Source organism: Ailuropoda melanoleuca, chromosome 7 (genome assembly GCF_002007445.2).
Source record: "Ailuropoda melanoleuca isolate Jingjing chromosome 7, ASM200744v2, whole genome shotgun sequence".
Taxonomy (NCBI): domain Eukaryota; kingdom Metazoa; phylum Chordata; class Mammalia; order Carnivora; family Ursidae; genus Ailuropoda; species Ailuropoda melanoleuca.
In genome coordinates this window covers 53,553,127-53,565,849 of record NC_048224.1, presented here as the reverse complement: position 1 = coordinate 53,565,849, position 12,723 = coordinate 53,553,127, and the positions used below count along the sequence as shown (strand labels likewise).

General features: G+C 51.4%; 1 protein-coding gene across 11 annotated transcripts in view; it reads right to left on the bottom strand.

Annotated features, from left to right (window-relative positions):
- The window catches only part of ODF2 (outer dense fiber of sperm tails 2), a 31,938-nt gene that overhangs the window by 1,585 nt on the left and 17,630 nt on the right, over positions 1-12,723 (bottom strand). For all 11 annotated transcript variants that reach the window (XM_034664614.1, XM_019795230.2, XM_019795231.2 and 8 more), the window contains 10 exons: positions 12,487-12,603; positions 11,671-11,856; positions 11,190-11,299; positions 9,562-9,697; positions 5,903-6,013; positions 5,702-5,806; positions 4,558-4,716; positions 3,135-3,235; positions 718-880; positions 188-313 (listed from right to left, as the gene is read on the bottom strand). In XM_034664614.1, coding sequence (XP_034520505.1) covers positions 188-313; positions 718-880; positions 3,135-3,235; positions 4,558-4,716; positions 5,702-5,806; positions 5,903-6,013; positions 9,562-9,697; positions 11,190-11,299; positions 11,671-11,856; positions 12,487-12,603 — 1,314 coding nt within the window. The remainder of the gene's footprint in view (positions 1-187; positions 314-717; positions 881-3,134; positions 3,236-4,557; positions 4,717-5,701; positions 5,807-5,902; positions 6,014-9,561; positions 9,698-11,189; positions 11,300-11,670; positions 11,857-12,486; positions 12,604-12,723) is intronic.

The following is a 12,723-nucleotide window of genomic DNA, read 5'->3' as shown; positions in this document are numbered from 1 at the left end:
TGATATCTTAACAAAGCGGTTAAGAAAAAAAGGGATCTGCCTGGAATATCCTTAAGGGATGGGAAAGAGATTGGACAAGTATAAAACTGTGTCATATTCATAAAAACATCTTGCCCTGCAGGCCCAGGAAGCTAAAATCTCAATCCACTCCCTTCTCTTCTCCCTCCTACCCTCCAGCCCGACTCACATCGTCCCGGCTCCGCCGCAGCTGGCTGAGTTCAGTTTTGGTCCTGCTCAGCTGGGTCTCAAGGTCCAGGATTTTATTCTGGGCAGCTCGCTCCTTGGAGACTGCGTGTTCCTTGGTTTGTTCCACCTGCCCAGAAGGCACGGAGGTGGGGCTGGCTTAGTTGACCTGGGCAACACCAGGCAGAGAAGCCGAGGCCACTCCCAGTCTGGTCTCACAGACAGCCCTTGCCCATCGCTGTGGATGGCTCCCTGGAGCCTCGGGGCAGGAGCTAACTACAGGGACTTCTGCAGCCCACTTCACCTGCCCTTTCAGTCATCACTTGAGCCGTAGTAAACCCGGCTGAGTCCCACACACACTGCAGTTGAATAAAGGGCCAAATCCTTTCCAGTAATTGCTCATTTGATCCCTACGAATTCATGAGGCAGGTGCCACTACAGTGTGTCCATGTTTTAGATTGGGAAATAGGCTCAGAGAAGTCAGGTGATCTGCCCAAGGTCATAGAGCTAGTTTGTAATAGAATCAAGACTGACCTGCCTCCTAGCATCTTCAATAGCGCTCTCCAACTGCCTGGCCAGGGTCCCACACTCTCGTGTTTTCTCCTCTAGCCGTAGCTGGGACTGGTGGATTGCCTCCTCCCTCTTGGCAATCACCTGTAGGAACTCGATATTCTGGGCGCTGGTCGCCTCCAGTTTCCTAGATGAAAGCATTTAATCAGATCCTGCTCGTACCCCTACCTGTCCTGTTCCACCCTGCCAGGGGGCTGCCAGTCACCCCTGGACCAGGCCTCTCATCACGCCAAGAGTCTCCAAGGAACCACAGGAATAAACCAAAGAAACCTGCTGATCAGCAAGACGGCAGAGAGCTGAGCAGCGGGGACAGCCAGTTAGAGGGCTGTGTGAAGAGTGGGCGGCAAGCCGACTGAGCGCACCTGTTAGCACACAGAACACAGCACCTTGTATTGAACTTAAAGTTTAGAAGTTATACAATGTTTCACAAATGCAATTAATTTGTTTCTTTTTTTTAAAGATTTTATTTATTTATTATTTATATATTTTTTTAAAGATTTTATTTATTTATTTGACAGAGATAGAGACAGCCAGCAAGAGAGGGAACACAAGCAGGGGGAGTGGGAGAGGAAGAAGCAGGCTCATAGCGGAGGAGCCTGATGTGGGGCTTGATGTGGGGCTTGATCCCATAACGCTGGGATCACGCCCTGAGCCAAAGGCAGACGCTTAACCGCTGTGCCACCCACGCCCCTAATTATTTATTTGACAGAGATAGAGACAGCCAGTGAGAGAGGGAACACAACAGGGGGAGTGGGAGAGGAAGAAGCAGGCTCATAGCAGAGGAGCCTGATGTGGGGCTCGATCCCATAACGCCGGGATCACGCCCTGAGCTGAAGGCAGACGCTTAACTGCTGTGCCACGCAGGCGCCCCAATTAATTTGTTTCTTATGCATGGGGGAGAATGGTGAGGAGAGAAGGAAGTTTCTAGAGTAAGATTAAAATGTATTGCTCTATAATTAAAATTTTAACCTTAAAAAATTTATAGAGGACAAATAAAATTGCCACTTGTAAAACAAAACAAAAAAAACAACAGAAAAAACATGGTCACCATTATCCCCACTCTACAGATGAAGAAACTGAGGCAGTGAGAGCTAAAATCATTGGCCCGAGGTTAGCACAGCTGGCAGGTTTGTCACCAAAACCCATACCCTCAGCCTCTCTTCAAGGCTGCCCCCTCAGCAAAGGGACTTTGGCTGGACTGCTCTACCTCGGATGTGACCTGCCATGGGGCTGCAGTGACCATTCCGATATGCACACACAGTCCCCACTGCACTTCCAGAATACCTTCCAGCTGAAAGCTTTGTAAGTCCTGCTGAGACCAGCTGCATACTGGAGGCCAGCAGAGCAGAGCAGAGGCGGGGCCCAGGAGACCCACTGGCCCAAGTCCCCTCATACGGGCGGCATGAGCCACCTGGGCAGTCACAGCATCCCAGGGCGCCAGGCCTTTCAGCTCTGAAACTAAGGCTCCAGCCCTCATTTTACAGATGCTAAAAGCTCCGGAGGAGGACAGTCAAGGGCCTACGTCACAGCTTTGCCAGATATCAGCTGTGTCACCTTGGGCAAGTCACTTCACCTCTCTCCATGCTCAGTTTCCTCACATTTACAATTGGGATAATAGTAGGGGTGCCTGGATTACTCAGTCGGTAGAGCGTGCAACTCTTGATCTCAGGGTCGTGAGTTCAAGCCCCACGTTGGGCATGGAGTATACTTAAAAAAAGCGGGCGGGGGGCGGATAATACACACTAATACGGTGCATTTTTCTTTGCCAGATAATGTGTTAAGGCCTTTGAGGAAGGCCTCATGGAAGATTTACAATAACCTCAGGAGCTAGGTTGTTATCCCTACCTTGATCCTTTTCTCAAGATGAGTAAACAGAGGTTCAAAAGGGTTCAAGGATTTGTTCAAGATCACAATACAGGTTAAGTGGCCAAGCTGAGACCAAAGGCCAAGGCTTCTGACTCCAAAAGCTGTACTCTTCCCCTACTGCCTCCAATAGTCCATAGGTAACAGAAGAATCGGATCAGAAAGGTCTTGGGGAAGGAGGGTCAGAAACAAAAAGCAAGTTGGGGGGAAAGCCCCCCAACAGCCACATACGGGTCCTGCTGGTTTGCTGGGTGAGTGTGCCTTTCTGGTAGCTGGAGCCTGTGGGTGGTCTGAACTTGACCACACTGTTCTGGAGCATTCCCGGTCAAGAGACCGCCTTCCTCTCTCCCACGGTGCTTACCACTGCAATGGAAGCAGCTTTTCCTCTGAGCTCTGCCCTGTACCTTCCAGGCCCTTGAGTCCCTCAAACACTTCTGCACACTAAGCCCAAAGCAGCTAAGTGGCTGAAAGTCTCAGGTCCTAGGAAGAGGACAGAGATGGGACCAAGTGCCTCTAACCTCTCCAGTTCATCCACCTTCAGACTCAGCTGTTTATTTTCCTTCTGGGAAGCCTGATGTTTCTCTCTTGCCATCTCCAGCTTGTCCCCCTGATGTTCGATCTAAAATGACAGGAACACAGATCCGTTTATGAAGGAACTTCCCGGTGCAGCCCTCCCTTCCCCCTAGGACCTGTCATCCACACCCAGGAAAGGGGCATGCTGCCCTCAGCAGGCATCCAAGTCTCAATGCACAACCTGGAGGAGAGAGGGGAGGAGGGACAGGTTAGGCCCAACTCCCGTGAAGGCTTTCCCCACGCGAAGAGAAGCCAGGTTTGATCCCGATGAACCACGGTGATGCTTTCTTGATCAGGAGAAGCCACTCAATGGGATCCGGGGCCGAATGAGAAGGTGGAAGCAGATGGCGGGTTTAACTGGCCCACACGACGTGCCACGGAGCTTTACCAATTACATTGTTGGCACCGCTGATTTCATTCTCCCTTTGAATGGGCACAAGTGCTGGCAAGGCAACAGGAAACCTAGCGAGTCTTTCAGGCTGGCAAGTTCGAGAGGTTATCCAGAGGGCTGCCGTATGCAGAAGCCTCAGATATCAGGCTCGAAAGGCCCTCAGAATGCTTGGATTCAAGAAAGATGGCAGGCAACTTAAGAGGACTGAGAACACGGGCTTGGGAAGCAGATGGAGCTGACTGGGTTCCAAACCCTGTTCACTAAGTATCAGCTCTGTGACTTCGGGAGATTATGCCCCTATGCTGGTTTCTGGAAAATGACTGGAAATAGCATCTACATCTTAACATTTCTGGGAGAATTACGTGAGACAGTACTGGAGTGCAAAATCCGTGCTCAAGAAACCACAGCTACTTTTATTATTACCAGGTAGCTGGTCAAGAGAGGGGAAGGGCCCCGCCCAAGGTCCCACTGCAAACGAGAGGCACATAGCTTCTTAGACCATAGGCAGGATTCCAGTAACCCAGAGGCAGACTGCTTCTGGGAGGAAGGAAGCCCTCTTTCAGGTCAGAACCTCAAGCAATGTATCGGGTAAGAGTAAGAAAGGCAGCTAAAGCAAGAGAAAGTTGGGAAAGACCCCGGGGGGGGGGGGGGGGCNGGGGGGGGGGCGCCTGGGTGTCTCCCCTGGGGGCGTGGCCTCGCACAGCCGAGCGGAGGTAGGCGGAGACTTGGAGCACCTGGGGGCGGGGCAAAACAGGAGAGTGACTGACGGCTCCTATAACTACAATCACTTTGTGCAAACACAAGGCATTTGGCACACCAGACTTTTATTTCACAGCACTGATGATAGCTCACTCCTTTCAGAAAGCGGCAGCCAAAAAAAAGGAAGTGGTCCTCCCTTGGGGGGGGCGTGCAGCTCATCTTGGTAAGCGGGACCCTGCTCGCGCCAGTTCGTGGGACCCTTTCTGCCAGTCCCTTACCCGGCTGCGCAGGTCTGATATGATGGCTGTGAGGTCGATGTTCTTCCTCTCATAGCCCTGCAGCTGGTCTTGGCACTCTGCCAGCTTAGCCTCCGTGATCTTGAGGATGTCAGGCAGCTGCTGCAGGTCGGCCAGCTGGGACTGGAACTGCCTACGGGCCTAGAGTGGGACAGAAAAGCCCACCATTGGTAAGGGCCCTGCTGCCGGTGGGGCCAGGCGGAGTCCTATGAGGTGAGGTCAGGGTTGCCCTGGGTCCCCGGAAGAGGGTCCTGTGAGAACCACAGGCAGGAATGTGGCCTGCCCGCCCCACAGGTCACTGAGGGTATCCAGCTGTTCTCTGAAGGACACGCTTGACCCCAAATGGTCCTCGAGTCTGCCACTCCTTTAGTCATGAATAACAACAACAATCTCCTAGCAAACAGCAGGACCCAGGCCCTGTGCTAAGGGCTCTCTCAATTAATTCATACAATGACCTATACAGTAGGTGCTGTTGTCCCAATATAAAGGCTCTAAGGATCATAGGGGCAAAGTCATCTCCCTAAGGTTGCTCAGCTAGAAACTGACAGAGCCAGGATTAAGGTCCAGTCTAACTCCAAAGGCCCGAGGAAGGAGATCCTAATGCTACAGGTCAGAGGAGGAGGTCTGAACTCTCTGACTTAGTCCATCCCCGTATTAACAAGGAGGCTGAGGACTGATGAGGCAAGGGCTTGCCCAAGGCTATGCAACAGATCACTAGCTGGGCCTGGACTCAGCCCTTCTCCTAGGTTAATATTAAGATCATCGCTTTATCTCTAGAATAAGGCTCTTTGGGGAAAAGGGGAAGGAGAGGGGGGGCACATCTTTGGGTCGACGCAGAATGAAGTATGAAATGCCTAAGACTTGGCAGATCTGAGCATCTGAATCCACTTGGATGCTCTAAGCAGGGGAGATTATTTTAAGGAAACTGAAGAAAGAAGAAAACCAGGAGGAAAAGGAATAAAGTAGGAGAGAGAGAGCGTGAGCACGTGCACAGTAGCGCGGACCAGTCCAGCAATGAGAAAACTCGTTAATCTTTCTGGTCCAAATCAGAGAGACTCACAGGCAACCAAGGGGGACAGACACGGGATTGGGGGGGGGGGAAGAAAGCAAGGAAGGGGAGCAGTACCGCTTCGATCTCCTTGTTCATCTCATCTTTAAGGATCTTGTTCTCTTTGTCACAGCGTTCCAGCTGGGCAGCCACTTCATCAGCCTCCAATCTGGTCTTCATCACCTAGGGGCCAGCAAAGCATTGGGCAGAGAATCGGTGAAAAACACCTTTCCGGCCAACCCTTCCTGGGAGAGGTTAAGGTCCGGGGCAGCCACTTACCTGACTCTTATAGTTGTCAATCATCCCTTCATAGTTCTTGACCGATGCCTTTAGCTGCTGTACCTCAATGTGCGCCTGATTGAGCTTGTCCTCCATCGGGGCGAAGCTAGCCTGGAAGGGGCGGCTAGTGAGTTATGCCCAGGAAGGTTCCCAGAGTAGGCAGCCATCCCACCCTCACCTCTCACTCCGAGGGGCCAGCCAAGGGAAGCCCCAAATACTCAAACCCACACTAGCAGTTTTCCTCAGACAGGTGTCAGGGCAACTCAAGTGAATAAAGAGTAGACCCTGGAACAATGAACAGAGGCCTTAGGGCCACCAACCCCCCACACAATCAAAACTGCACATATAACTTTTGACTCCCCCGAAACTTAACTACCAACAACGTACTGTTGACCAGAAGCCTTACCAAGAACGTATACAGTCGATCAACACGTATTTTGTCTGCTATATGTACTACAAACTGTACTCTTACAATAAAGTAAGCTAAAGCAAAGAAAATGTTAGGAATATCATAAGAAAAAATACATTTACAGACTAAACTGTATTTATAAAAAAAATTCACATATAAGTGAACTCACACAGTTCAAACCGTGTGTTAAGGGTCACTGTAGGTGCAAATAAAGCAACTCCTAGGTTTTCTTGTCCTTACTACAAAAGCAATACATAATCATTAAGGAAAATGGAGGAAGGGGCAACGGGGTGGCTCCGTCAGTTAAGCGTCCCACTCTTCGTTTTGGCTCAGGTCATGATCTCAGGGTCGTGGGATCGAGCCCTAAGTCAGGCTCTGTGCTCAGCAGGGAGTCTGCTTGGGATTTCTCTCCCTCTCCCTCTGCCCCTCCTCCCACTTGTGTTCCCTCTAAAATAAATAAATCTTTAAAAAAAAAAAAGAAAGAAAAAGAAAAGAAAATGGAGGTAAGACCAAGGAAAACCAGTCATGATGCATGATGCCTTGCTTCATGGCTATCTGTCTGTAGCTGAGTAGATACTTTATGGGTTTTTTTTTTTCCAACAAGAATGGGATTACATTGTATTGACTGCTTTGCAACATGCTTTTGCAAGTAACCATTACCTTACCTACTTCTCAAGTCAACAAATGTCCTCCCACAACCTAAATGTTCATCTTAGTAGATGGGACAAAAGAAATCATGGTACCTCAATACAATAAAACAATCTGCAGTCATTTGAAAGAGATAAAGCTAAAAAACAAACAAACAAAAAACCAAAACAAAAACCTGACCTAAAAAGATATCCATGAAATATGGTTGGATGAGAAAAGCAAGCTGCAGAATAATGGGTGTGTATGTGTTTGAATATCTATCCTAGTATTTGGGGAAAAAAACCTGGAAAAATATGTATCTATACTTCACAAAAAAACATCACTTCTATATCACATTTCCGTAACGTTTTAAACTTTTTCTGGAGAACATCATCTAAGACAATACACTTCTACAAACACCATTTTGAACGGCCACACTGTATTACACGCCACAGACACACATACTGTAACTAATCCCCTAACCACCTGTTAGACTTGGAGGCTGCCTTTCATTTCCCAGCAACCCCACTACAACAAATGAGGGGCCACCCCTCCCACCAGAATGGCTCCAACGAGAAGGACTGACAATACCAAGTGTCCCCCAGGAGACACAGAGCAACTGTTACCTCTCACATACCCCTGATGGGAGTGTAACTTTGTATGACTGCCTTAGTCTATGGCAACATCTACCAAAGCTGAATTTATACTCACATCTAATGACCTGCAGTTCTATCTCACGGTATTTAATTTATAAAAATACCGCAACTAGACGTGCCCAAAGATGTACGAAGATACTGTACAAGTCAAAAGTCCATTGATGGGAGGGATAAATAAAGCAAGGTGTGGTCCTACAGCGACAGACCAGACAGCATGGACCATGAGACCAGCCACACAGCATGGATCGTTCATAGACAGAAGGCTGAATGAAAGCCAGGCATGGAATTCAAAAACAGGCAAGCTAATCTGTGGTGACAGAAGTCAGGAGGACAGTCACCTCTGTACAGGTGTTTGTAAGTGGGTGAGGTCACTGGGATGCTAATATGGTTTGGATCAGGGTGGATGACGGACAAAATGTGCTCACTTAATGAAAATTCTAGAACATTGTACATTTCCATATGTCATACTTAACAAATAAATCAGTAAAATAAATAAATAAATAAACCTGGGGTGCCTGGCTGGCTCAGTCAGTAGAACATGTAACTCTTGACCTTGGGGTCATGAGTTCAAGCGCCATGTTGGGTGTAGAAATTACTTAAAAATAAAATCTTTTTTTTTTTTTTAAGATTTTATTTATTTGTCAGAGAGAGCGAGCTCACACAAGCAGGGGGAGCGGCAGGCAGAGGGAGAAGCAGGCTCCCCACTGAGCAAGCAGCCCGATGCAGAACTTGATTCAGACCCTGTGATCATGACCTGAGTGGAAGTTAGATGCTTCACCGACTGAGCCACCAGGCACCCCTTAAAAATGAAATCTTTAAGAAAATAAACAAATAAACCTAAATTTGTCCAGATCAAGTAAAAAGATCCAGCCTGGGGGAGCCTGGGTGGCACAGTGGTTGGGCGTCTGCCTTCGGCTCAGGGCGTGATCCCAGCGATCTGGGATCCCAGCGATCTGGGATCGAGCCCCACGTCGGGCTCCTCTGCTATGAGCCTGCTTGTGAGGGAACACAAGCAGGGGGAGTGGGAGAGGAAGAAGCAGGCTCATAGCAGAGGAGCCCGACGTGGGGCTCGATCCCAGATCGCTGGGATCCCAGATCGCTGGGATCACGCCCTGAGCCGAAGGCAGACGCCCAACCACTGTGCCACCCAGGCTCCCCCAGGCTGGATCTTTTTACTTGATCTGGACAAATTTAGGTTTATTTGTTTATTTTCTTAAAGATTTCATTTTTAAGGGGTGCCTGGTGGNCCGAAAGGGTGTAGAGCAAGCGGTGGAGAGCTGGAGCTCCAGAACGAGATGGCTTCAAATCCCAACACCGACACTTCTGGGGCAAAATCTTGGCAACAAATGTGACCCCTCTCTAAGTCTGTTTCCTTATTCTATAAAGTAGAGACAACTACTCACTATCGGGAGGTTGGGAGGTTAGGGAGAATGGATGCATGTGAAGGAGGAAGCAGCCGCCCAGGAGTCAGTGTCCACCTCCAATTGGGTGTGTTGCACGCACAAGGGATGGGTGTACGTGTTACGTGTCTCACATACATTACCACGTTCTCACCAGAGCCTCCTCTCCTCCCACTAAGAAACCACAGTGACAAAGGATAAACCGTTTAGCCCGGGGCCTGCAGCTAGTGAAAGTTAGTCAGAACCTGAATCCAGGCCTTTTAATTTACTTGAGAGAGAAAGAGGGAGAGGGAGAAACAGACTACCCGCTGAGCAGAGAGCCCGACATGGGGCTCGATCCCAGGACCCCAAGATCATGACCTGAGCTGAAGACAGACGCCTAACCGGCTGAGCCACCCAGGTTCCCCAAATCCAGGCCTTTCTGACTCCAGCGCACGCCCTCCTAATCAGGTCCCTGCCTCCAGGGCCTCTGAAGACCCTTGAGTCATTTCTGGGGCCCCATCCGGAGTGCCCCATCGGGGCCCTGCTGCCCTCCACACATGGTGTGGGCCCACTCTCACTACAGACCTTCAGCCTCTCGTTCTCTAGCTTGAACGCAGAATACTCGGCCGTCTGCCGGTGTAATCTCTCCACCAAGCTGTCCCGATCTTCCCGCATCTTCTCCTCCAACGTTTGTTGTTGGTTTACAAGATCTGTCACACGGCTAGAAGGTCGCAGAGAGAAAGCAGACAACAAGAAGCATTACATGGGTTCCGAGACGCCCGGGTCTTGGTGTGGAATGGGGCCAAGTGTTCCTTCCCAGTGTCACCTCTTGGCCACCCTGTCTGCTCCCCAAGTCTCCGCTCCACTCCACTGCCCTGCTCTGCCCTAGCGCTGCCGCTGTGGCATTCTCACATGCCCCCCTTCCATCAGCCTTTAGATTTGCCTCCCATACCACCCTTTCCAGAAGCCTTCTGTGCTCTGATCTTCCCATGAGGCCCAGACACCCCCGGAAGATGAGAACCAGAGACAGGGTCCCTTCCCAGTTCTCCATGGCCGCCCTTGGTTCTCTTAGCCCAGCAGGTCTTCAAGTTAGGACAGAACTCCCAGGCCAGGTGGTCAGGGACACCCCCGGACATTCTTCTCCTTTGTCCATATGTGAACATTCCCCTCGTACAGAAAGGAATGCAGTGTATGCATACAGCACAAAGGGAAAGAAGCCATGTGCTCACATGCCCTCACTCCCTTCCCCTCCCCCCAGTCACTCAGCAACAGAGACAGCGGCCTCACAGCATTCAGGCTTGCAGATGCTTATCTTGACCACAGGCCCCACACAGAACCTCGACACCGTGTGCGCTCTCGGGAATGATCAATTGCGGTTCATCGCGCAAATACGTGCTAAGCACAGAGTAGGCCCAAGCAAACACATCGTGTTGTTTTAGCCGGCAAACTCATCCTCGCCACCTGGTTCAGACTTCCCTCCTCAGAGCGTCTCTTCCCCAATCCCTCTCCTCTGTACCATGTATCCGTCTACCCTCATTATCCGTTTTCTCCTCCCAGACAGAGAACGCTAGGAGGGGAGCACCTGGCAGAGGGGCCAACACATAGCAGGCTCCCAGAATGTTTGCTACACAGAGTTGAATCCAGCAGAAGACACTTCCTTGGCTAGCTACCCTGTGACCGGTCTGCGGCCCTGGGAGTCTGGGTCTCTACAGCCTGGTATTCCTTACCGGAACACGGGGTTAACTCCGTGAGGGCAGAGAATGCATTTGTCTTGTCTCTGGGGTGACCCTAAAGGCCAGCACACAGCCTGGTATAGAGCAGATGCTGTATAAACATTTTTCAAATGAATGAATACATGAGTATAGGTGACACTGAGAATGTCTAAATGGACACTGTCCCTGGTGGCGAAAAAGTTCAGTCCCCTACAACTTGAGGCCACTTTGCCCCCTACTCTGACCTACCAACTGCTGGGCAAAACAGCTGCTGTCACTGGGCAGATGACAGAGAGAAGACAGAGCCTTTCTAGTGGCTCCCAGCCCTCTGTGAGCAGAGAAGCCGGGTCCCTCCATAGCGCCGGCCAGGCCTGCCACCCCTCCGGCCCAGTGCAGCACCTGACCGGCGAGACCACACGGCAGCCTCAGGTGCCAGGCCACTCCCACCCATCCACCCGAGTCCCTCCGTCTGCCCACGCGCCCTCTCCCAAACATACATACTCGTTCAGGACGATAATTTCCAGCTCGAGGTCTCCCTTGTCTTTCACAACTTGATTGTAGCGGCTCCTCCATGATTCCAGAGTGGATAAAGCTTCAGCGACATAAAGATCCTGGGAACATGGGACGACAGCCCGTCAGCCTGGACGACTCCTGACCCTGCAGTCCCTCTCCAGAGGGCACCAAGGGTGCCCGAACTCAGCGGTAGCTTCTAGATTTCCAGCCATCACAGGCACTCTACTTCCAAATCCTGCCTTGGTTAAGGTCATTCCCACGCATGATATTAACGCAGACCCCTCCAGTGTCTCCAGCCAGCTGCCCGCCCTGCTTTCATCCTTTTACCCATTTACTCACCCGCTGCCTCCCCTCCCCCCAGCCCAGTCACCCTGTCCACCATCACCATCCTCCGATCACAGCCAGCCGCTAGGGCCTAGCCGGACCGCCTGCCCCCACGCCCGGCCGCCCTCAGGGGAAGGCCCGCCACCTTGTCCGCAAGTTGCACGTGCAGCTGCTCAGCATACTCCTCGCTCTTCTCAGCTCGTTCCTTCTGGGCTCGGATGGCCTTCTTTAAGGTTTCTTTGTCTCGGTCTCCCTTTTGCTTTAATTCCTTCAGCTGCTCCATGATGGCTTCCACTTCCGCCTTGTGCTGGTTCCCACTGCGCTCCAGGTTCTGGGAGGGGAGGACCAGAAGCAGATGGGAGCAGGAGAGAGACAGGAGCGAAGGGGAGAGAGGGGAAAGGGGACCAGCGAAAAGAAGGGGTGAGGAAGAGGGAGAAAAAGGGGTCACCAGTTGTGTGGGGGCTTAGGGCTCTCCAAATGCAGGCCAGGGACGGGGGCCAGTCTCAGCTCCCTGTAGCACCTGTCCAGATCACTGAACCCATGGGGTCTAAATGTTAGGACAGAACTCTTCTGGAATTCTTCCTTCAACTCCCAGCACTGTGGTCAGAAGTATCTCTCAGTCACTCAGCAGAGCCGTGACCTCAGAGGGTTCCTGGCTCACGCAGGCAAGCAGCATGTGAGCCCATTCCCTCCCCAGGGGGAGTTATGAGACCCGAGGGCCTAAGGGATTAAGTGACTGGCTCTGGGTCATGGCACTGAACCTGGTCTCTGCAGGGAAGGGCACCCAGGGCCTCCAGGGTCCACTGTTCTTGCCACTGTCCCAGTGTCTCTCCGAAGCAGGAGTACGCAGGCAGCAAGCTCCCCATAAACCGTCGGGGCAAAGCCTTCCTGCGTGTGACTCACAACCCTGGGACAGCCATGCCCTGGCCCCTCCTTCCCCCCCTGCAGGGCCAGCAGGTACCTTAATCTGCATGCACAGGCGACTGTTCTCTGCCTCTTTGCACCGGAGCTGTGCCTGCAAATGCCCACGCATGGACTCCATGGATTTAGAGAGCTCGGACGCTGTCTTTGCTTGAGCCTTTGGAGAGATGGAGAAAGTGACAGAGCCGGCATTTGAACCCGTGTTTCCAGTTCCAGTGCACGCACTACGTACGAAGCTCTCTCTCCTGGCTCGTAAGGAGGGGCAACTGTCAGGGAT